Here is a 24,976-nt window from a genome sequence, read left to right on the forward strand (position 1 = left end):
TGTGTGTGGCTTTATCTCTGTGTGAATTGGCCCAATATCAAGTCAAATCAACTTTTATTGGTCACATACACATGGTTAGCAGATGTTAATGTGAGTGTAGCAAAATGCTTGTGCTTCTAGTTCCGACAATGCAGTAATAACTAACAAGTAATCTAACATTCACAACTACCATATACACCCAAATGTAAAGTGATGAATGAATATGTACATATAAATATATGGATGAGTGATGGCCATGCGGCATAGGCAAGATGCAGTAGATGGTATAGAACAGTATATACATATGAGATGAGTAATGTAGGATATGTTGACAATACTACGTTGACTAGATTTGACAATTTATTCCCCCCCCCCCCCCCCCCCCCCAGTGAAGGAAAAGATGAAGTATCGTGCCTCTGCCCTTGTTAAGATTCAGAAGACCGTCCGCATGTGGCTCTGTAAGAAGAAACATAAGCCACGGTGGGTGTACACACACACACACACGCCTGCGCGCACACACATTATCTTTGTTTAAAAGTGCTTCACACTCTGTGCCTTTTGATGGCTTCTCCACATTCTGCAGTTAGAAGTTCAAATCAATCTGGAGAGCTCAGCCGTGACTCGTCACCGTATTGCATTTGGAAAATATATATTGCTTTGGTGAATGCATCCATCCGGGTGATGGCTTTTTGAATTGTTTTGTTATCATGGTATTCTGACTGTATGTACGTGTGTATGTGCACGTGCGAGCGTGCTCACACTAACGTGTGTGCGCGTGGGCTCATACGGCCACAGCGTCGACGGCATGGTGAAGGTGCGTAACCTGAAGATGCGTATGGAACGCTTCAACGAGGTGGTGGGTGCTCTGAAGGAGGGCAAGCAGGAGATGGCCCAGCAGGTCCAGGAGCTGGGGGCCTCCATCGACACCTTCATGGCCAATATCAAGGTGAGGAGGGCTCTCCTAGGCACAGATCTTTGATCAGCTTCCCCTGCCCCATTCCTAATCAAATCATTTCTGACTAACAATTAAACACATTACTGTGATTTAGTTTACAATTAAAATGGTCAAAAATAATAAAACATAGCTTCTTAGCAAAATTCTAGGACTGTCTGGGAGTTGTCTGAGTGGGGATAACTGAAAACTAGCTGTTATTGGCAGAGAGGCTTTTCTTCTTGGTTTGTAACTCATTTACTGCCTGGTAAGGCCAAAACAGGCTGAAATGTCAGACCGTCTTTTCAAACTCTTATACTGAAAGGGCATTAGCATAATTTTCACAATTTCACAGTATTATTTCAACCTCAGTGTGTGTAAATACATATAAAGCACAGGAAAATCATGTTATTGGACTGTACTAGGACTTTAGCCATTAGTGGGGGAAATATAAAATGGACCCAGCGTCTATGGCAGAACAATTTTTTCTTGAGTGGATTGTCAGGGAGCCGGAACATAATTACTAATAATTTGTATACTGCAAATTGACCACAAGAAGCCCAAAGAGATATTTGCCTAACACATCATTTCAAACCTGGCTTAATTTGTATACACATATCACTCTATTATGCGTGGGAATACTTTGCAACAGATTTCCAAAATTAAAATAACTTGGAGCTGGTTTGCTTGTGTTTTTACAAACTTTTATGTCGAACAATAAAAATTGAAATTGCTCAGAAAACTTGGGGGTCAAATAAAATCACCCATGGGCCAAATTCAGCCAGTGGGCCTCCAGTTTATGAACACTGGTCTAGGACCATCTTCATCCTACACCAAGGAGGCCAGGGTGACTCCGGGTGCATTCATAAATTCGCTCTCGGAATAACTGATGAATTTACGAACGCTCAACACGCCGTTGAATATGACCGGTGTCAGTAAACCTTGGCAAAAAAAAAACATAATTAAATTGTTGCCAGCAGCACAGTTACAGTCAGTCACCAATGCTCTGGATAGCATGAGAACAGCCTAACTAGCTCTGCTAGGGTAAGAAAAATATCCAGAGTGAGTTCTCTCATTTATGTCTGGAAGTAGCTATCAAGCTATCAATCTAACTTTAGCCAGTTCGCTTGGGTGCTTGATTGCCGTTGTTAGGTCAGAACGCTCGGATCAACCCTACTCTTTGGCCAGATCGTCCAGTGTGGCTCTGAACACTCCGAGAGCGAAACGCTCTGAATTTACGAACGGACAATCTGACAACGCTCTGAATTTACGAGAGTGAATTTACGAACACACCCTAATATGTCTTAACTTTCTAATCTAATCCCACTGATTTTATCACATCTCTCTCTAATCTCATTTTATCTCCCTGTCATCTTGTCAGGGAGCCATTTCCTGGGGTTGTTTTGATCCGTAATCCTTTAATATGGCTAAATATGGCAATGGTTCTCCCCTCTATTCTTCTGCTATAAACATCAGTCGGTATATGGTAAGGGATTTGTATTTATTATGGATTCCCATTAGCAGCTACTCTTCCTGGGGTCCGACAAAACTAAGGCAGTTATACAATTTTAAAAACATTACAATGCATTCATAACCGATTTCACATCATTCTAAGTGTGTGCCCTCAGGCCCCTACTCCACTAACACATATCTACAGCACAAAATCCATGTGTACGTGTGTGTGTGTGTGTGTGTAGTGCTTATGTTATCGTGTGTGTGTGTGTGTTTTGTGTTGCTTTACAGTCCCTGCTGTTTCATTTCTCATTTGAGTTGCCAAACTTTACATCATTTCTTCAGGGAAAGAGGTTGAGAAATACTGTGTTTTTCCTGTCCATTTAATCGAACACTCCCCTCTCTCCCTCTGCTAGAAACATCAGTCTCCACTCGGGAGACTAGATGACTGGCATCCGAGTAGAACATTTTCCACATGAGCAAATGTTTCTAGTCTCCTCTTTTTGTCTCCCTCGCTCCCTAGTTCAGTCACCTCTGTGCATCTGCCCGACCCTGCGCTCCTCTGTTAGCCCATTGGCATCTGCTCTGTGTTCACCAGCTAATGATGCTATTCCTAGCCCTTTATGACGCACCTAGTGTAGCATCGCTAAGGGCCTAGCATAGCATCGCTAAGGGCCTAGCGTAGCATCGCTAGCTGAATTATACAATAGTCATAAACAATAGCTGTCAGTCAGCTTGTCATTTCCCCCTGTGGTGTCTGTCTGAACCACGTCAGGGAAATCAATCCACCCTATACCCCCCACTGATAGACAGGGTGTGACACCGAGGTGACCAGGGCAGCAGTGGTAGCAGGTGGCGGTGGGGCTCTGAGTCGATGTCTCTCTGGTTAGCTTATTGAATAGATCTGGAGGGTATCACAACCCTAAACAGACAAGGGGATTTCTGCCAGGCCCACTGCGGAGGGCTGCCCCTCTCACTTCCTGGAATCGGACAGTTTTAATTACACCACTTGTATAGGAAACAAGGATTAAATGAGAAAAAGTTTAATTAAATGAGATTCTGGGATATTGGGAATTGGATGTTACTTTTGGCATATTCCCCATACACTGAAAAGACTATCTCAAATGCCTGTGTTAGTCGGTGCGCTCAGCAGTGTTAATGGGGACGGTAGTAGCACATATTGGGAATCATAACCAATGATTAACAAGGTTTAGTCTATGAAGGCATATGTTGTCTACATTGTATTCAGACCCCTTGACATTTTCAACATTTTGTTACTGAACAACCTTATTCTAAAATTGATTATATCGTTTTTTTTCCCCCTCATCAATCTACACGCAATACCCGATAATGACAAGGCAAAAACAGTTTTTTAGACATGTAAAACATTTTTTTTTAAAACATATCACATTTACATAAGTATTCAGACCCTTTACTCAGTACTTTGTTAAAAACTTCTTATGGCTGGGGGCATTATTGAGTAGCTTGGATGAATAAGGTGCCCAGAGTAAACTGCCTGCTCCTCAGTCCCAGTTGCAAATATATGCTTATTATTTGGATATTTGGATAGAAAACACTCTGAAGTTTCTAAAACTGTTTGAAACATGTCTGTGAGTATAACAGAACTCATATGGCAGGCAAAAACGTGAGAAAAAATCCAACCAGGAAGTGGGAAAGCTGAGGTTGGTCGATTTTCAACTCAGCCCCTATTGAAGTTACAGTGGGATATTGGTCATGTTGCCCTTCCTAAGGCTTCCACTAGATTTCAACCATCTTTAGAAATGTGTTTGATGTTTCTACTATGAAGGGGGGCTTAATGAGAGAGGAATGAGTCAGGTCTGGCAGCAGTCTCGCGCTGTTCATGCGCATTTCACATGAGAGGTATCTCCCGTTCCTTTGCTTTTCTGAAGACAAAGGAAGTCTCCGGTTGGAATATTATTGAAGATTTATGTTAAAAACATCCTAAAGATTGATTCCATACATCGTTTGACAAGTTTCTATGGACTGTAACGGAACCTTTTGACATTTCGTCTGCAACTAGTGAACGCGCTTTGAGTTTTGATTTGTTTACCAAACGCGCTAACAAAAGTAGGTATTTGGACATAAATGGACATTATCAAACAAATCAAACATTTATTGTGGAACTGGGATTCCTGGGAGTGCATTCTGATTAAGTTATTTCTGACTTCTGTTGACTCCAACATGGCGTATATTTGTATTTGTTCTCTGAGCGCCGTACTCAGATTATTGCATGGTTTGCTTTTTCCGTAAAGCTTTTTTGAAATCTGACACAGCGGTTGCATTAAGGAGAAGTGAGAAGTTCCATGCATAACACTTGTATTTTCATCAACACTTATAATGAGTATTTCTGTAAATTGATGTGGCTCTCTGCAAAATCACTGGATGTTTTTGGAACTACTGAACATAATGTGCCAATGTATACTGAGATTTTTTGATATAAATATGAACTTTATCAAACAAAACATTAATGTATTGTGTAACATGAAGTCCTATGAGTGTCATCTGATGAAGATCATCAAAGGTTAGTGATTCATATTATCTCTATTTCTGATTTTTGTGACTCCTCTCTTTGGCTGGAAAAATGGCTGTGTTTTTCTGTGGCTTGGCTCTGACCTAACATAATGGTTTGTGGTGTTTTCACTGTAAAGCCTATTTGAAATCGGATACTGTGGTGGGACTAACAACAAGATTACCTTTAAAATGGTATAAGATACTTGTATGTTTGAGGAATGTTAATTATGAGATTTCTGTTGTTTTGAATTTTGCGCCCTGCACTTTCACTGGCTGTTGTCGTATCGATCCCGTTAACGGGATTTCAGCCCTAAGAAGTTTTAAAGCACATTTGGCAGTGATTACAGCCTTACAGTCTTCTTGGGTATGACGCTATAAGCTTAGCACGTGTGCTTGGGGAGTTTCTCCCATTTATTCTCTCAAGATTTGTCCGGTTGGATGGGGAGCATCACTGCATAGCTATTTTCAGGATGTTAGATCGGGTACAAGTCCGGGCTCTGGCTGGGCCACTCAAGGACATTCAGAGACTTGTCCCAAAGTCACTCCAGCGTTGTCTTGGCTGTTTGCTTAGGGTCGTTGTCATGTTGGAAGATGAACCTTCGCCCCAGTCTGAGGTTCTAGCCAAAGAGTTCAATCTTGGTTTCATCAGACCAGAGAATCTTGTTTCACATGCTCTGAAAGTCCTTTAGGTGCCTTTTTGCAAACTCAAAGTGAGCTGTTATGTGCCTTTTACTGAGGAGTGGCTTCCGTCTGGCCACTCTACCATAAAGGCCTGATTGGTGGAGTGCTGCAGAGATGTTTGTCTTTCTGGAAGGTTCTCCCATCTCCACAGAGGAATTCTGTTGCTCTTTCAGAGTGACCATCATGGTGGTTCCAAACTTCTTCCATTTAAGAATGATGGAGGCCCCTGTGTTGTTGGGGACCTTTAATGCTGCAGAAATGTTTTGGTACCCTTCCCCAGATCTGTGCCTTGACACAATTCTGCCCCGGACCTCTTCGGACAATTCCTTCGACCTCGTGGCCTGGTTTTTGCTCTGATATGCACTGTCAACTGTGGGACCTTATATAGACAGGTGTGTGCCTTTTTCAAATCATGTCCAATCAATTGAATTTACCATGGGTGGACTCCAATCAAGTTGTAGAAACATCTCAAGGATGATCAATGGAAACATGATGCACCTGAGCTCAATTTCGAGTGTCATAGCAAAGGGTCTGAATACTTACGTAAATAAAGTACTTCTGTTTTATTTTTAATACATTTGCAAACATTTCGAGGAAACCTGTTTTCACTTTGTCATTGTGGGGTATGGTGTGTAGATTGATGAGGAACATTTTTTATTTAATCCATTTGAGAATCAGGCTGTAACGTAACAAAATGTGGAATAGGTAAACTGGTCTGAATACTTTCCAAATGCACTGTATATGTTTATAATACTGACCATGACATACTGTATGACAGACAGGTCCAAATAATTCTGGTTTTAGCCTATTGTTTTTGGGGGGAATAGGCCTAGGACACCACTCCTATGACCTTTGACCTATGCCCCCTCCTTTAGGCCACAGTGATGACCAGGAAGGAGATTGACCAGGAGTACCAGGGGCTGGTGAAGAGCTTGGAGCAGCTGCTCTCCTCCATGCAGAAGAAGAAGCAGGAGGAAGACGAGATGGAGAGGCTGCGGCGCATCGAAGAGGAGATGGAAAGAGAGAGGAAGAGGAGGGAGGAGGACGACCAGCAACGGCAGCAGGAGGAGAACGACAGAAAGAAGTAAGGGGGGGATCGGAACATAAATGGGCTAGCACTGGGGTGGGCTATTTCTGTAGTGGAGGGCTTTTGGATCTAGTGTGTTAGTGCTGGGCCGGAATAAAAGCCTGCACAAGTGCAACAAAGCAGCCCTTCATATTTTGGTTGGTGTCATTGGCATGATGACCTCTCAATTTTAAAGAAACCCCCAACAGGATATGTCCAGAGTTCATGCTCAGAGACTGAGCTTATACATGGTTCATGGTTTGATCATGTCATTGAGAACATTGATCAGGCAGAGGCATGTCCATCTGTGATCTAAAGTAACATGGCACTTTGCCCTTATAAGAGCATTAACCACCTCTGTCGTCCCTGCCCCCTCTCATTAGGAAATCAGAGATGGAGCATAAGAGGAAGCAGGAGGAGGAGGAGAGGAAGAGGAGGGAGGAAGAAAAGAAGATTATGCAGGTTTGTGACCCCAATGAAGTGACCTTTTTGTGGAAAAGGAGAGCTTTGTTACCCTTCTCCTCCTACAAGACACTCCAACACTGCCCACTTCATCACATATTGACCCTTTTACCTGATAGTAGCCTGTAGTCTCTTGCTATGGAGCAGCCTGTCGTCTCTTACTCTGGAGCAGCCTTTTGTCTCTTACTATGGAGCAGCCTGTCGTCTCTTACTATGGAGCAGCATGTAGTCTCTTACTATGGAGCAGCATGTAGTCTCTTGCTATGGAGTAGTCTCTTACTATGGAGTAGTCTATGGAGTAGTCTCTTGCTATGGAGTAGTCTCTTGCTATGGAGTAGTCTCTTACTATGGAGTACTCTCTTGCTATGGAGCAGCCTGCAGTCTCTTACTATGGAGCAGCCTGTCGTCTCTTACTATGGAGTACTCTCTTGCTATGGAGCAGCCTGTCGTCTCTTACTATGGAGCAGCATGTAGTCTCTTGCTATGGAGTAGTCTCTTACTATGGAGCAGCATGTAGTCTCTTGCTATGGAGTAGTCTCTTACTATGGAGCAGCATGTAGTCTCTTACTATGGAGTAGTCTCTTACTATGGAGCAGCATGTAGTCTCTTGCTATGGAGCAGCATGTAGTCTCTTACTATGGAGTAGTCTCTTACTATGGAGTAGTCTCTTACTTTGGAGTAGTCTCTTACTATGGAGCAGCCTGTCGTCTCTTACTTTGGAGCAGCCTGTCGTCTCTTACTATGGAGTAGTCTCCTACTATGGAGTAGTCTCTTACTTTGGAGTAGTCTCTTACTATGGAGCAGCCTGTCGTCTCTTGCTATGGAGCAGCCTGTCGTCTCTTGCTATGGAGCAGCCTGTCGTCTATTGCTATGGAGCAGCCTGTAGTCTCTTGCTATGGAGTCGTCTCTTGCTATGGAGTAGTCTCTTGATATGGAGTAGTCTCTTATCATGGAGCAGCCTATAGTCTCTTGCTATGGAGCAGCCTGTAGTCTCTTGCTATGGAGTAGTCTCTTACTATGGAACAGCCTGTAGTCTCTTACTATAGAGCAGCCTGTAGTCTCTTGCTATGGAGTAGTCTCTTACTATGGAACAGCCTGTAGTCTCTTACTATGGAGCAGCCTGTAGTCTCTTGCTATGGAGTAGTCTCTTGATATGGAGTAGTCTCTTATCATGGAGCAGCCTATAGTCTCTTGCTATGGAGTAGTCTCTTACTATGGAACAGCCTGTAGTCTCTTACTATAGAGCAGCCTGTAGTCTCTTGCTATGGAGTATTCTCTTACTATGGAGCAACCTGTAGTCTCTTACTATGGAGCAGTCTGTAGTCTCTTTCTATGGAGTAGTCTCTTATCATGGAGCAAGCAGCCTGTAGTCTCTTACTATGGAGTAGTCTCTGACCATGGAGCAGCCTGTAGTCTCTTACTATGGAGCAGCCCCTTACTATGGATCAGCCTGTAGTCTCTTACTATGGAGCAGTCTCTTACTATGGAGTAGTCTCTTATCATGGAGCAAGCAGCCTGTAGTCTCTTACTATGGAGTAGTCTCTTACTATGGAGCAGCCTGTAGTCTCTTACTATGGAGCAGTCTCTTACTATGGAGCAGCCTGTAGTCTCTTACTGTGGAGCAGTCTCTTACTATGGAGCAGCCTGTAGTCTCTTACTATGGAGTAGTCTCTTACTATGGAGCAGTCTCTTACTATGGAGCAGTCTCTTACTATGGAGTAGTCTCTTACTATGGAGTAGTCTCTTACTATGGAGCAGCATGTAGTCTCTTACTATGGAGCAGTCTCTTACTATGGAGCAGCCTGTAGTCTCTTACTGTGGAGCAGTCTCTTACTATGGAGCAGCCTGTAGTCTCTTACTATGGAGTAGTCTCTTACTATGGAGCAGTCTCTTACTATGGAGCAGTCTCTTACTATGGAGCAGTCTCTTACTATGGAGCAGCCTGTAGTCTCTTACTATGGAGTAGTCTCTTACTATGGAGCAGTCTCTTACTATGGAGCAGTCTCTTACTATGGAGTAGTCTCTTACTATGGAGTAGTCTCTTACTATGGAGCAGTCTCTTACTATGGAGCAGCAATGGATTAATTTCTTCCCAGTCGTGTTTGTTGTACTGATATCTCTACAAATGTAATCTTTATATATGTAAGTATATTATTTTCTTCCAACCTAATGCATGCCATTTAGCAGACGCTTTTATCCAAAGCGACTTAGTCATGAGAATCGAACCCACAACCCTGGCTTTGCAAGCACCATGATCTACCAACTGAGCTACACTACTGTTCCCGCTGAGTGAAAGTCATTTGCTCCCCCGTCTCACAGGGAGACCGCCAGGGTCTTGGCATTCGTCAGATTCCCCAGTGGGTCATCGCTGGCTGATGATGGATCACTCCTGCTGACTTTCTCCTTCCCAGACCTACCCTGCTCCCTCTAGACTGAGTCCTCTGCTTTCCTTCTGCCCTGTATTCCCCCTCCTATCCTATCCTACCCTGTATTCCCCCTCCTGTCCTCTCCTGCCCTGTATTCTCCCCTTATCCTCTCCTACCCTGTATTCCCCCTCCTGTCCTTTCCTACCCTGTATTCCCCCTCCTGTCCTCTCCTGCCCTGTATTCCCCCTCCTGTCCTCTCCTACCCTGTATTCCCCTTTTCTTCTGTCTTGTATTGCCATGTGCTGTTCCCTCTTTCTCTCCTCCTCTGCCCTCTATTCCCAGCCTCGGGCCCCCTTTTATTCCTCCTTTCTTCCCTTTTTCTTTCATTCTTCTTCTGTTCTCAACTCTCCATCTCCATCAATCCTCTTCCTTCCTCATTTATCACATTTTTCCACAAGTACATACAGTAGCCGGCCACCCCTGTGCCGGTGGTTCGACATTTTTGCAGAATGGGGTGTATTTTGTTGGCCTCTGGTACATTCTAATGGCTTGACTCCATCTGAAATACACAGTGAAATGATTGAATACTTTATCAAGTTTACCTCATAGATTGGAAACAATAGTTGTGGTATTGTGTAGAAAGACATTACTTTAATATTTATATTACTGAATATGTTTGAATTCAGTGTATTTTTAGATGTTTTGGATCTTGTCTAGGCCTATTGTTAGGTTATATTACTTGTTAGATATTACGGTTAAATGTTAAAAAGGTTTAATGTTCTCTTACTTAGAAAAATTGTCCTGGTCAAATCAAATCAAATGTATTTGTCACATACACATGGTTAGCAGATGTTAATGCGAGTATAGCGAAATGCTTGTGCTTCTAGTTCTGACCATTGAGATTAAAGTCTTTACAGTTTTACTGTAAGATATGTATTGCCACTGATGTTTGTTCTCTTATTAATAACCATCGTACAACCCTTTTTTTACATTTTTGCCTAAAACGACATACCCAAATCTAACTGCCTGTAGCTCAGGACCTGAAGCAAGGATATGCATATTCTTGACACCATTTGAAAGGAAATACTTTGACGTTTGTGGGAATGTGAAATTGATGTAGGAGAATTTAACACATTAAATCTGGTAAAAGATGATACAAAGAAAAAAACATGCATTTATTTTTTTGAACTATCTTTGAAACGCAAGAGAAATGCCATCATGTATTATTCCAGCCCAGGCACAATTTAGATTTTGGCCACTAGATGGCAGCAGAGAATGTACAAAGTTTTAGACGGATTCAATGAACCATTGCATTTCTGTACAAAATGTTGTATCAAACAATAGCATGGTATTATTTCATTGTAATAGCTACTGTAAATTGGACAGTGCAGTTAGATTAACAAGAATTTAGACATCTGATATGGGCAGAAAGCTTATGTCCTGGGAATTGTTTTTGTTGCTTACAACCTCATGCTAATCATGTTAGCCTACGTTAGCTCAACCGTCCCATGGGGGGGGGACACCAATCCCGTGTTAAAACATTGTGTTTCCATCTCAATCATACTTTTTCTAATATGAAAACCACTAAATTAGATTTTCTAAGTTAACAACAATACTTAAACCACATCAGGAGACCACTTTTGACATCTGGGGAAAAAAATGTATTTTTGGTGGACACAAAGTAACGGAGGATGGCTGGGCAGTGGGCCGAAGGGGGGCTAAGCCCCCCATCCGGAAGTTAGAGAATGCGTTTTTCAAAAACCTGAAACAACTTTTCCAGAGCCATAATCATTATGCTGTATTTTCCTTTTTTTAAATAAACTAAATGTGCTTCTATGCATCTCTGTAAAATCTGGAAAAAAGATTGAAAGGAATGTGAGTGTTATTAACTGCTTTTCTAAAGTCTACCAACCTTGCCAGCAGGCATACCAACTACAGTGGGGCAAAAAAAGTATTTAGTCAGCCACCAATTGTGCAAGTTCTCCCACTTAAAAAGATGAGAGAGGCCTGTAATTTTCATCATAGATTCACTTCAACTATGACAGACAAAATTAGAAAAAAAATCCTGAAAATCACATTGTAGGATTTTTACTGAATTTATTTGCAAATTATGGTGGAAAATAAGTATTTGGTCAATAAATTCTTGTTTACAATGACAGCCAAACCCGGACGATGCTTGGCCAATTGTGCGCCGCCCTATGGGACTCCCAATCACGGCCAGTTGGGATACAGCCTGGATTCGAACCAGGGTGTCTAGTGATGCCTCTAGCATTGAGATGCAGTGCCTTAGACCGCTGGAGCCCCTCAACCCACCAGCCCCCCCTTTTTCCCTGCCCTCCTATTCTTTCCCTTTTTACCCCCCTTTGCGTCTTCCTCTACCCTCCTATTATCGCCTTGGTGATTCTCTCCTGGAGGTCACCACCACTACACGGTCTCTAATCTACCAGGGCTAAAGGCCCAGGCCTGATAAAAGCTCCCAGCTCAACCTACCTCAAAGGTTTCCTCTGCAACTTCTCTAGAACAGCAAAAATCTGTTTATCCCTCTCCAGCTTTCTTTGCTGCCTACCTAGACAGCCCTCCGATAAACAGCCCTCCGATTTAATAGCGTGCCTTTAAACAGCCCTCCGATAAACAGCCCTCCGATTAATAGCGCGCCATTAAACAGCCTGCTGATAAACAGCCCTCCGATAAACAGCCCTCCGATTAATAGCGCGCCATTAAACAGCCTGCTGATAAACAGCCCTCCGATAAACAGCCCTCCGATTAATAGCGCGCCATTAAACAGCCTGCTGATAAACAGCCCTCCGATAAACAGCCCTCCGATTAATAGCGCGCCATTAAACAGCCCGCTGATATACAGCCCTCCGATAAACATCCCTCCGATTAATAGTGCGCCATTAAACAGCCTGCTGATAAACAGCCCTCCGATAAACAGCCCTCCGATAAATAGCGCGCCATTAAACAGCCTGCCGATAAACAGCCCTCCGATGAATAGCGCGCCATTAAACAGCCCGCTGATAAACAGCCCTCCAACTTCTTGATAATGTCTTAAGAGTTCCCACTGACCTTTAGTCTCTGATTTAAGTTGTTTTTGCGGTTGTCTGCTGGGTGCCCCTCTGTCTGCTGGGTGCCCTTCTGTCTGCTGGGTACCTTTCTGTCTGCTGGGTGCCCTTCTGTCTGCTGGGTGCCCTTCTGTCTGCTGGGTCCCCTCTGTCTGCTGGGTGCCCCTCTGTCTGCTGGGTGCCCCTCTGTCTGCTGGGTGCCCCTCTGTCTGCTGGGTGCCCCTCTGTCTGCTGGGTGCCCTTCTCTCTGCTGGGTACCCTTCTGTCTGCTGGGTACCCTTCTGTCTGCTGGGTACCCTTCTGTCTGCTGGGTGCCCCTCTGTCTGCTGGGTGCCCCTCTGTCTGCTGGGTCCCCTCTGTCTGCTGGGTGCCCCTCTGTCTGCTGGGTGCCCCTCTGTCTGCTGGGTGCCCCTCTGTCTGCTGGGTGCCCTTCTGTCTGCTGGGTACCCTTCTGTCTGCTGGGTACCCTTCTGTCTGCTGGGTACCCTTCTGTCTGCTGGGTGCCCCTCTGTCTGCTGGGTGCCCCTCTGTCTGCTGGGTGCCCCTCTGTCTGCTGGGTGCCCCTCTGTCTGCTGGGTGCCCTTCCCTTCTGTCTGCTGGGTGCCCTTCTGTCTGCTGGGTACCCTTCTGTCTGCTGGGTGCCCCTCTGTCTGCTGGGTGCCCCTCTGTCTGCTGGGTGCCCCTCTGTCTGCTGGGTGCCCCTCTGTCTGCTGGGTGCCCCTCTGTCTGCTGGGTGCCCTTCCCTGTCTGCTGGGTGCCCTTCTGTCTGCTGGGTGCCCTTCTGTCTGCTGGGTGCCCTTCTGTCTGCTGGGTGCCCCTCTGTCTGCTGGGTGCCCCTCTGTCTGCTGGGTGCCCCTCTGTCTGCTGGGTGCCCTTCTGTCTGCTGGGTGCCCTTCTGTCTGCTGGGTGCCCTTCTGTCTGCTGGGTGCCCTTCTGTCTGCTGGGTGCCCTTCTGTCTGCTGGGTGCCCTTCTGTCTGCTGGGTGCCCCTCTGTCTGCTCGGTGCCCTTCTGGGTGCATTTCTGCGTCGTCTAGATGTGATATCACAGGGAGAGACTCATAGCAGCTGCTACAACCAGGATAATATATCTAATCAGGCCTTACCACACAGCAGGCCATGTTATTGCCTAAGTTCTCCTCCTGTCACTCAGGGCTAATCGAGGCTCCATCGCTCCCCAGGACAGAGACTGATGGGGTAGATGTGGCCCGGCACAGCCCCTCAGCCCCTGGCCCTGCTCTAATGTTTGGCTACAGAGGTCTCTGGATTTCTCCCCTGAAATGTGTGAGAAGAACAACATCTGAGTTGTTTATTGGCTGTGTTTGAAGATTAAAAGTGGCGTGTTCGGGTAAATCACTATGAAAATGTGAATCTATGGCATTTAATAAATACTCTTCCTAACTTTTTACATTTCAACTTTTTGAAAGTCGAGGCCTAGTGATAATGATAGTCTATTCTTTGCTCTAGTGATGCTTCACATCAATAGCGGTTTTCATATAGGAATAGAACGACTCATGATGATGCGATGGGGGTGTTGAGAATTATGATGCAGTGACGATGATGAACGTGTGTTTGTGTTCAGGCGGAGATGGACATCCAGATAGCGCTGGAGCGGGAGGAGGACGTCCAGCGATCGGCCTTGTTGGAGCAGGAGAGGAGAGACAGAGAGCTGGCCATGAGGATCGCCCAGAGCGAAGCCGAACTCATCAACGACGAGGCCCAGATGGACCCCAGTCTGCGCAGGTACACATGCAGATATACACACTTATCTGTCCATCTATATGTTAGTATGATTATATTGTCACGTGTCAATACTCAAGCCCTAGTTTAGGTTTTCACAGGGCCCAACCAAGGTTGTTGTTTAACCCAGAAATGTTTTAATAGGAGCTGAAAGGATTCAACACGTCAAATAAAAATAGCTGTTGTATTTCTTAGGTCCATAAGGAGACTACACCTGTCCACTGCATGCATGTGTAACCTCTTTTCTCCTCCTCTTGTTCTCCCCTCTCCCAGCAATGGGTCTTTCTCAGGTCTCTATCCAAACACAGTGAGAGCCATGTAAGACATTAGCCAATAGCTTATCCTCCTTCTTCCAGTAACCTAACACAACCCATTAATCCTTCATCTCAACCTCATCTAATCTTTCATCAACCTAGATCCAGGATTATACCAGCCCATGCAAAGCCATCATAAACAATACGCTAATTATCTAATTCTTCACATTGGATAGAACCAAATAACACTGTGTTCCAGTCATGATTCAATCCTCCATTGTGTTCCCCGCCCAGGGCATGAATCAACAGGGCCAGGGGATAAGCACGTCTGATAATTAGCCTGTGGAAACATATGACCATGACCACTGCGTGCCAAATCTAAACAGGAATGTATAATAGGGCTGATGGTTTTTCTGTTGCCCCAGTCTAATCATACAGTATCCTCTGTTTGCAGTGCTGATGGACATCAACATCTTCAGGCATTCACAATGTATATTCTATGGCTTTTGTCATACATTGTATTTGTTCTTATTGACATGGAAATCCATTTTATTTTCCATTCCTATTGTATCTTTGATAGCTAGCGTTGCACAATTACCTGAACAAACACACAATGCTCATTCCCCTCTGTAAACGAATCAACTACACAGTTGAGATGTACTGTAGAACTAACTCCTAACCACCGTTGGTGACAGGACTTAATAACTAGTTAGTTAGTACTCAGTCTTAACACTCTTGTAGTGATATCAGTAGCACCTACCGTCATAGAGATGATAGGTTTAGTCATGGTTAGTTACAGTTGGAACAGAGGAGCATTGTATTAGTGTTTCCTGAACACCTGGCCTGTTCACCCATCAAGTGACTTCTTCACAACTGGTCACTGAGAGATACAGTTAAGCATATTCCACCGCTCACAGGTGTCAACACTCCACAAGTGTCACAACAGTGTGAGACTGTCACAACACGCGCTGACATCACGTATCAGATGTGGAAGCCTCCCTGGTCTCCGTGACTAATGGGGAATACTATTATACTACGGATACAGGTAACTGCCAAAATAAGTGAAACACCAACATAGTGTATTTTAATAGGGCGAACAGCTTCAATGTGCCTTGTTATACAAGTGTCTAGAACTCTTTTGGAGGGATGCGACACCAAGATGTATTGTGTGCTTTGTTGATGGTGGTGGAAAACGCTGTCTCAGGCGCCAGTCCAGAATCTTCCATAAGTGTCAAATCTGGTGACTGAGACACACACACACACACACACACACACACACACACACTTTAAACCCCTAGGCTCCTTTAAGACCCCTCTTTCAAAGTCACTGAGATCTCTTCTTCTAGCCATGGTAGCCAAAATAATGGGCAACTGGGCATTTTTATACATCACCCTAAGCATGATGGGATGTTCATTGCTTAATTAACTCAGGAACCACACGTCTGTTGAAGCACCTGCTTGCAATAGGTCGTTATCAATAAAACGTCACCATTTTGCATGGAATAATAAAAAAAAATATCTGACTAGGCTCTTTAAAAGAGGTGATGAAAATAAAACCAAATATTTATAGATTAAACTCCTATGAAAATGGCACGTTGTTATCAATGATTTTAGCGGAGCTAGGGATCTCCTCGCCCCCCAGCAGCCAAATTGAATGCTCTGCATCGTATTGTGACATTTTATTGATAACAACCTATGTACTTTGTATCCCTCATTTACTCAAGTGTTTCCTTTATTTTGGCAGTTACCTGTGTATGAATATGTATGATTCAGAGACAATGTTCAGTCATTTTTGTACACTGGTATTATTGTGTTTATAGGAAATGGCCCTGAAAATGTCAACTTCTGGCTTGGTGGTAATGGCGATAAATGGTTTGTTGCCAGATACACACACGATCACCAGAATCACCCAAATTAATCAAACAAATAATTTCCTAAAATCATTGTTTTGTTCGTTATAAAATAGTTTAAAATCCTAGTGAGCAATAGGAAATGAAGACATTTTTTGCCAAGGGTGTTATCTTGTTAAATGTATTGAATCTTGAAATCAGATTGTGTGTCTATTTTAGGATAAAATCAGATTTTGTGTCCGCTGTGGTTTGACAACAGCTATAGCACTTTGAACACAACTAACTTCCTTAAAGGCATGACATCCATCAGAGTTGCTCGTCTCATCTTCAGTAGTCATTCTTTAGTAAGCCCTTGTTACAGTAGCTCTTAATCCCTCCAACGTTGGCCAACACCCCTCAGAGTCTCTATCTCACCATCAATCCCGGTTACACCAGGAGCACTTTGAGGGGGTGACATGTCAATTATCCAGCACTCAGCCCCACGAGCTGCCACCACCACACACTCCACTGTCTCTCCCTGTCATCTTTCTGTCGCTCTATTATCTGCCCAGGCTGGCCCTCCTCCCACGAGGTTAGCTTATTGTCAGCTATTGGATTAGCACCAGAACACCCAAGGATCCCTCTACAGCAGCCCAAAGCCTTGGCCCATAGACACCCTTACAGACCCTTACAGACCTGGAGGGCCACCCGTAAATAGGGGCCAAGTCCTGCCTGCCGGGTTATTGAATTAGAGGTCTCAGCAGAGCGCTGCAGGAGGGTAGGGAAAGGCTGCAGACGGTTTAAGTAAGCCCAGGAACATACTGATTCAGGGTGGGTGGGTGGGTGGTAGGGCTGACCCCAATTTGTCGACTGGTCAATTGTTTGGTCGATAGACTGTTGGTCGACTAATTCAAAGGTTTTTCTTTATTTTACCATTTTCTACATTGTCAATTAATAGTGAAGACATCAAAACTATGAAGTAACACATATGGAAAAGTGTTAAACAAATCAAAATATATTTTATATTTGAGATTCTTCAAATAGCCACCCTTTGCCTTGATGACAGCTTTGCACATTCTTGGAATTCTCTCAACCAGCTTCATGAGGTAGTCACCTGGAATTAATTTAAATTAACAGGTGTGCCGCCTTAAAATGTTATTTTTGGAATGTCTTTCCTTAATGCGTTTGAGCTAATCAGTTGTGTTGTGACAAGGTAAGGGTGGCATACAGATCATAGCCCTATTTGGTAAAAGACCAAGTCCATATTATGACGAGCAGCTCAAATAGGCAAAGAGAAATGACGGTCCATCAATACTTTAAGACATGAAGGTCAGTCAATCCAGAAAATGTAAAGAACTTTGAAAGTTTATTCAGGTACAGTCGCAAAAAGCAGCAAGCGCTAAGATGAAACTGGCTCTCATGAGGACCATCACAGGAATGGAAGACGCAGAGTTACCTCTGCTGCAGAGGATGAGTTCATTAGTTACCAGCCTCAAATTGCAGCCCAAATAAATGCTTTACAGAGTTCAAGTAACAGACACATCTCAACATCAGCTGTTCAGAGGAGACTGTGAATCAGGCCTTCATGGACGAATTTCTGCAAAGAAACCACTACTAAAGGACACCAATAAGAAGAAGAGTCTTGCTTGGGCCAAGAAACACAAGCAATGGACATTAGACTGGTGGAAATTTGTCCAAATTGGAGATTTTTGGTTCCAACCGCCATGTCTTAGTGAGAGCGGTGTGGGTGAACGGATGATCTCCGCATGTGTATTTCCCACGTAGAGCATGGAGGAGGAGGTGTTATGGTGTGGGGGTGCTTTGATGGTGACACCGTCAGTGATTTATTTAGAATTCAAGGCACACTTATCCAGCATGGCTATCAGAGCATTCTGCAGTGATACGCCATCCCATCTGGTTTGGGCTTATTGGGGCTATCATTGGTTTTTCAACAGGATAATGACCCAACACACCTCCAGGCTGTGTAAGGGTTATTTTACCAAGAAAGGAGAGTGATGGAGTGCTGCATCAGATGACCTGGCCTCCACAATCCTCCGACCTCAACCAAACTGAGGTGGTTTGGGATGGGCCGGACCGCGGAGTGAAGGAAAAGCAGCCAACAGGTGCTTAACATATGTGGGAACTCCTTCTAGACTTTTGGAAAAGCATTCCCGGTGAAGCTGGTTGAGAGAATGGCAAGCGTGTGCAAAGCTGTCAAGACAGAGTGCCTATTTGAAGAATCTCAAATATAAAATATATTTTGATTTAACACCTGTTTGGTTACTTTTTGATCCCAATTGTGTTTATTCATAGTTTTGATGTCTTCACTATTACTCCACAATGTAGACAATAGTACAAAAAAATTAGAAAACCCTTGAATGAGTAGGTGTCTCCAAACTTTTGACTGGTACTATGTATAAAACAAATATATCATTTTTTTGGGCACACGAGACACCTGTCTTATTCGCGCCCATCTCTGTGAACTAATCCGTTGTGGAGGCCGAGACTAATCCGTTGTGGAGGCCGAGGCTAATCCGTTGTGGAGGCCGAGACTAATCCGTTGTGGAGGCCGAGTCTAATCCGTTGTGGAGGCCGAGACTAATCCGTTGTGGAGGCCGAGTCTAATCCGTTGTGGAGGCCGAGGCTAATCCGTTGTGGAGGCCGAGACTAATCCGTTGTGGAGGCCCGAGACTAATCCGTTGTGGAGGCCAGGACTAATCCGTTGTGGAGGCCAGGACTAATCCGTTGTGGAGGCCGAGACTAATCCGTTGTGGAGGCCGAGACTAATCCGTTGTGGAGGCCGAGACTAATCCGTTGTGGAGGCCGAGACTAATCCGTTGTGGAGGCCGAGATTATCCGTTGTGGAGGCCCGAGACTAATCCGTTGTGGAGGCCGAGTCTAAACCGTTGTGGAGGCCGAGACTAATCCGTTGTGGAGGCCGAGACTAATCCGTTGTGGAGGCCGACACTAATCCGTTGTGGAGGCCGACACTAATCCGTTGTGGAGGCCGACACTAATCCGTTGTGGAGGCCGACACTAATCCGCTGTGGAGGCCGACACTAATCCGTTGTGGAGGCCGACACTAATCCGTTGTGGAGGCCACGGGAGTGGCACAGTCAAAGAAGAGGAGTGTGGCTGAGATTTTCATCTCTCCAGAATGCGCGCGCTCACGCAAATTTGTGCACATACATTTTTTCATAACTTTATTGTGTGAATAGTTAGTGTCTATCAATTCTCCATTACGTATATCACCAGTAGTACATTTACCATTCATTCCTATAATTTCTGTTCTACAATGTTTGTTTATTTACGGTTATTTCTGTTAAGGCATTCAATTTATTATTATTCCAGTCTTTTACTGTTCTCACTGTCGATGTGGACACATTGTTTGTAGAGTGCACAACCTATGCTACACTTTTGAGAAACATTTTGGTTTATTTAATTCCACTTACATATTTTGTCAATTTAGTCACTGTCTTTTGTTTTGAGCACTCCTGTCAATTTTGAGTAAGGACACGCACCTGACTACGCATAGAATTAGGCCTACAGGGTACCTGGCCCGCTTGCAAATGTAGGCATATAAATCTTTCCAGCTCTCTGATCCAGTGGAAATGTCATAACATAGGCCTACCTAATTACTTTTTATCCCTTGCGCAAATAGCCTACAGCTGTCTTTGTCCCGAGCTCACTGGCCCAGAATATTTTATAATGTTGCAAGTTTGCTAGCTCTGGCTTCTGGAGGGAGCCAAGTTAATGGATACAATGTTTCAAGTTTGTTGCAATGTAGCCAATGTGATTTATAGAATATTTATTTTTATCAGGATATTTTTTCCCTGCAGGCTACAATGTTTTTATTTGTTGACTTTATAGGCTATTTTTACGTAGTTGGAAATGACAATATAAGTTACTTTTTAGGTTTGTATAATTTTCATTTAGATTTTGATAGAATTTTGATAAACCACATGACAATGATTTTGAGATACGAAGACGTTATTATAAATTAAACTGTTCCACAAAAATGTGGATATGAAAACCCTAACTGGCATGCGGATCGGTAGAAATGGGAAGATAAATTGGAATTCCACATGAAAGGTTGCCGATTCCTCGTGTAGCGTATTACCAGCAACTTCAGGAGAGAAACAGTAGAACCTGCGAAAGCCAGTAGGAGCGGGAGGATGGTCAGGTTATCTTGATTTCTGGCTCCCTCTTGAGTTATTTGTCTTATTTCGTCAAACAATGAGCTCAGTGCATTTATAGTTGATTTTAGTAAAACACATATGGAAAGATACACATTTTAACATTTTGACCAGACTTTCTCTTTTTTTTAGTAGGGGACAGCCCTAGTGGGTGGGGACTAGGGAGTAGGTTATAGGGTGAAATGGGCATATACATGCAGTCCGGCTACCCTCAGACAGATTTGCCCCTTTTTTCCCCAACTTAGCACTTGATAACTTCTCTGATTGTTACCAGTAGTTTAGTGTCTGAACATGACCACAGCACTATGGTGCGCCAATCCGAGCTGGGATTCCCAGACGTCCCACTCCTTGGACCTGTCAGATGTTCAATTACAATTAAATTGACTTCCTCTCTTCTCTCCCTTGCTTGCCGAGACTGCAGGGGTTCACAGGTGCAGGCACTCAAAGCCGGTGGCGTGAAGAAGTACGACCTGAGCAAGTGGAAATACGCTGAGCTGCGGGACGTCATCAACACCTCGTGCGGTAAGACTTTCCCCCCAACCCCTCTCACCACTACCAGCCCTGAAGGGCTACTAACAGCATGTGGCCCCATCCATTCGCTATGCTACTCTGAAAAAGCCCTGGGAGAAACAGGCAAGGTGTTGAGCTCTCGGGGAGATTCTTGATCCTGCTCTGTGCACCTCCATCAATCACGCCATCATTAATTCAGCCCCGTTGTTAATAATTGAACATCTGGCCGTGTTTTCAGTAATGTAACCTCTCCAAAAGTGTGGTATGTTTCTTTCTTTTCGCCCCGCTCTTGAGTTTCCTGACTTGGTGTGATTTCTCCTATAGTTTTCAGGGACAGCCAAAGGGTAATTTCGAGGAGATTGCAGCCGGGCGAAACTGTCGACCAGGGCCGACGGGAGAGTGTACGCACAGCTGCTACGTTAATAAGGATGCAGTCCGGTGGCAGATGATTACCATTATGGTGGATTACAGTGTTTTGCTCTCTGTAGCAGCTTCAGTAGTAAAACATGGAGGAGAGTCCTACCGTCTGTCTGAATCCACATGTAAACAGATGAATAGGCCAGCTGGCAGTTAGGGAGCGCTCCGGACCAACAGTTCTGCTAATAGCCCGATTAATTTAGTTCACAGCCCTGAAGTTCCCTATATGAGTGGATGGGAAACTGGCTAATTGTCTAATGCATTAATTGTGATGGAAATTAAATCTGGAGGGTTGTAACGATTTTGTTACGTTCTCCACGGCCCTTTTGAATTATTTACACCCATCCTGTTGCAGCTTTCTCTCACCAATTTGAACGTTTGTCGTTTCCTGACCGGTGCAGATTAAAACTTGAGTATTACCTTGAATATTATTTACATGTGTACCTAGTGATGGGCACCGATATGGAAAATCTGTGTCGATATCATTTGCATTTTCCCATATTGATATATCTGTTTTATAAAAAACATTGCAACGACTGTATGTGAGTGTAGACTTACCTGTTCACTGTCCATTGGGCCAGTTGTGAATGTTCAAACTATATCGATATAACCAACATTTTATTGGTAAAGGAGGTATAGAAAATACTCCACATTTGATTCAAAGAAATTATACTGAACAAAAATATAATCGCTTCATGCAACAATTTCAAAGACTTATAGTTCATATAAGGAAATCAGTCAATTGAAATAAATAAATTAGGCCCAATCTATTCATTTCACATGACTGGGAATGCAGATATGCTAATGTTGGTCACAGATACCGTAAAAAAAAAAAATAGTGCCGTGGATCAGAAAACCAGTCAGTATCTGGTGTGACCACCATTTGCCTCATGTGGAGACACATCTCCTTCACATAGCGTTTATCAGGCTGTTGATTGTGTCCTGTGGAATGTTGTCCCACTCCTCTTCAATGTATATGTGAAGTTCCTGGATAATGGCAGGAACTGGAACACGCTGTCATATGGGTCGATCCAGAGCATCCCAAACAGGCTTAATGCGGGACATGTCTGTTGAGTATGCAGGCCAACTGGGACCTTGCGACATGGGGCTGTGCATTATCATGCTGAAACATGAGGTGATGGCGGCAGATGAAGAGCATCACAATGGGCATCAGGATCTTGTTACGGTATCTCTGTGCATTCAAATTGCCATCGATAAAATGCAACACCGTACACACTGTCGACACCGTACACACTGTCTGCCATCTGCCCGGTACAGTTGAAACCGAGATTAATCTGTGAAGAGCACACTTCTCCAGCATGCCAGTGAAGGTGAGCATTTGCCCACTGACGCCAAACTACAGTCAGGTCAAGACCCTGGTGAGGTGACGAGCATGCAGATGAGCTTCCGTGAGACAGTTTCTGACAGTTTTGTGCATAAATTCTTCGGTTGTGCCAACCAACAGTTTCATCAGCTGTCCGGGTAGCTGGTCTCAGACGATCCCACAGGTAAAGAAGCCGGATGTGGCTGTCCTGGGCTGGCATGGTTATACATGGTCTGAGGTTGAGGCCTGTTGGAGGTATTGCCAAATTCTCTAAAATGACGTTCGAGGTGGCTTATGGTAGAGAAATTAACATTTGATTCTTGGGAAACAGCTCTGGTGGATATTCCTGCGGTCAGCATGCCAATTATACATTCTCCAACTTGAGACCTCTGTGGCATTGTATAGACACAGGTGCACCTGTGTAATAATGATCATGTTGTTTAATCAGCTTCTTGATATGCCAAACCTGTCAGGTGGATAGATTAGCTTGGTAAAGGAGAAATGCTCACTAACAGGGATGTAAACAAATTTGTGCACAACATTTTGGAGAAATAATCTTTTGGGCATATGGAAAATGTATGGGATCTTTTATTTCTGCTCATGAAACATGGGACCAACACTTTACATGTTGCGTCTATATTTTTTTTCAGTATATAATTTATTGGTAAAAGTGGTATAGAAAATAGTCCATATTTGTTTTATGGAAATTACATTAATGGAGGCATAAAAGAGAAGGGCCTACTCCTATAACCTTAAGCATGTTTAATTTACTGTTGTCATCCCTGTGTAGATATTGAGCTGCTGGCGGCATGCAGGGAGGAGTTCCATCGCCGTCTCAAGGTCTACCACGCCTGGAAATCCAAGAACAAGAAACGTGACACAGCTGCTGAGCAGAGGGCCCCCAAATCTATCACTGACTACGGTGAGTGAGATTCCCTGTCCTGGGATGCTACTACTGTAGACTGCGCTCCTCAACCCAGGATTGTGTTCAGACATTAACACGTTCTGGCTTAACCCCGCTATCACAATTTGTGTCCATTAAGGACTCCAGTTTTCTACAGTAGCATCCTTTTTGATCAGTTTCTTTCATCTGTTTTTTATTTCTTTCTGCACGATATTCCCGAAACTTCGCTACTTTTTCAATACTAGAACATATGTAAAACAATACTTTTGTTAAATGTGTTTCACAGATCAAGTCTGTCTATCAGAGCAGCCAATGTCCCCCTTATAGGTCAAAAGCACCGTGCCTGCTCCACTTAGCCTGCGCTGGGAGTCTAGGCCGCATCATGTTAGCTCCTCACTCATGCTCCACTTAGCCTGCGCTGGGAGTCTGCATCATGTTAGCTCTTCCATAATGCTCCACTTAGCCTGCGCTGGGAGTCTGCATCATGTTAGCTCCTCACTCATGCTCCACTTAGCCTGTGCTGGGTGTCTGCATCATGTTAGCTCCTCACTCATGCTTCACGTAGCCTGCGCTAGGAGTCTGCGTCATGTTAGCTCCTCCCTCATGCTCCACTTAGCCTGCGCTGGGTGTCTGCATCATGTTAGCTCCTCACTCATGCTCCACTTAGCCTGCGCTAGGAGTCTGCATCATGTTAGCTCCTCCCTCATGCTCCACTTAGCCTGCGCTAGGAGTCTGCATCATGTTAGCTCCTCCCTCATGCTCCACTTAGCCTGCGCTAGGAGTCTGCATCATGTTAGCTCCTCCCTCATGCTGCACAGAAGTGAACACACTTGAATAATGCAACACGGCATGTAGAACTGTTGAAACTATTGGCAAAACAATGTCCTTACCAGCTAGAACACGTTACAATGCAAGAAGATACCGTTAGCTTCCGGCTTTGTAGGATAACTTCCCTTACTAGAACATCAGTACTTTGTTTGTGATGATATGCAAACCATAACGCAAAATATGCTGATTTCAAAGCTGATTGCCACCAAAACTTTATTTATTCACTTCATCAGTCTCTTTCTTCCAAAGATTATCTATTGAACCAACTGTGTGTGTGAATAGGGCTCTGACGGGCCGGCCCTCTCAATGACGTTCTTACTGGTTAAAGAGACACTTTTCTAAAAGAAGATATTTCTATGCAAATGTTGATCAGTACAACACAAGTCCCAAATGGAAGGGAAACAGATTGTCATCTGAAGCCCCATGAAATCAGCCAAAACAAGCTC

The 24,976-nt window shown here is 44.1% G+C and overlaps 1 protein-coding gene across 3 annotated transcripts in view; it reads left to right on the forward strand.

The window, feature by feature from the left end:
• LOC110498124 (unconventional myosin-VI) overlaps window positions 1-24,976 on the forward strand; it is a 98,183-nt gene that overhangs the window by 66,944 nt on the left and 6,263 nt on the right. For 2 of the 3 annotated variants that reach the window (XM_036955103.1, XM_036955104.1), the window contains exons 24-30: window positions 369-459; window positions 775-925; window positions 6,451-6,659; window positions 7,025-7,103; window positions 14,111-14,271; window positions 20,969-21,069; window positions 23,589-23,720. In XM_036955103.1, coding sequence (XP_036810998.1) covers window positions 369-459; window positions 775-925; window positions 6,451-6,659; window positions 7,025-7,103; window positions 14,111-14,271; window positions 20,969-21,069; window positions 23,589-23,720 — 924 coding nt within the window. Of the gene's footprint in view, window positions 1-368; window positions 460-774; window positions 926-6,450; window positions 6,660-7,024; window positions 7,104-14,110; window positions 14,272-14,541; window positions 14,587-20,968; window positions 21,070-23,588; window positions 23,721-24,976 lie in introns of all 3 variants that reach the window. The other variant, XM_036955105.1, reaches the window with a different exon arrangement.

The sequence above is a fragment of the Oncorhynchus mykiss genome, chromosome 19 (genome assembly GCF_013265735.2).
Source record: "Oncorhynchus mykiss isolate Arlee chromosome 19, USDA_OmykA_1.1, whole genome shotgun sequence".
Classification (NCBI taxonomy): Eukaryota; Metazoa; Chordata; class Actinopteri; order Salmoniformes; family Salmonidae; genus Oncorhynchus; species Oncorhynchus mykiss.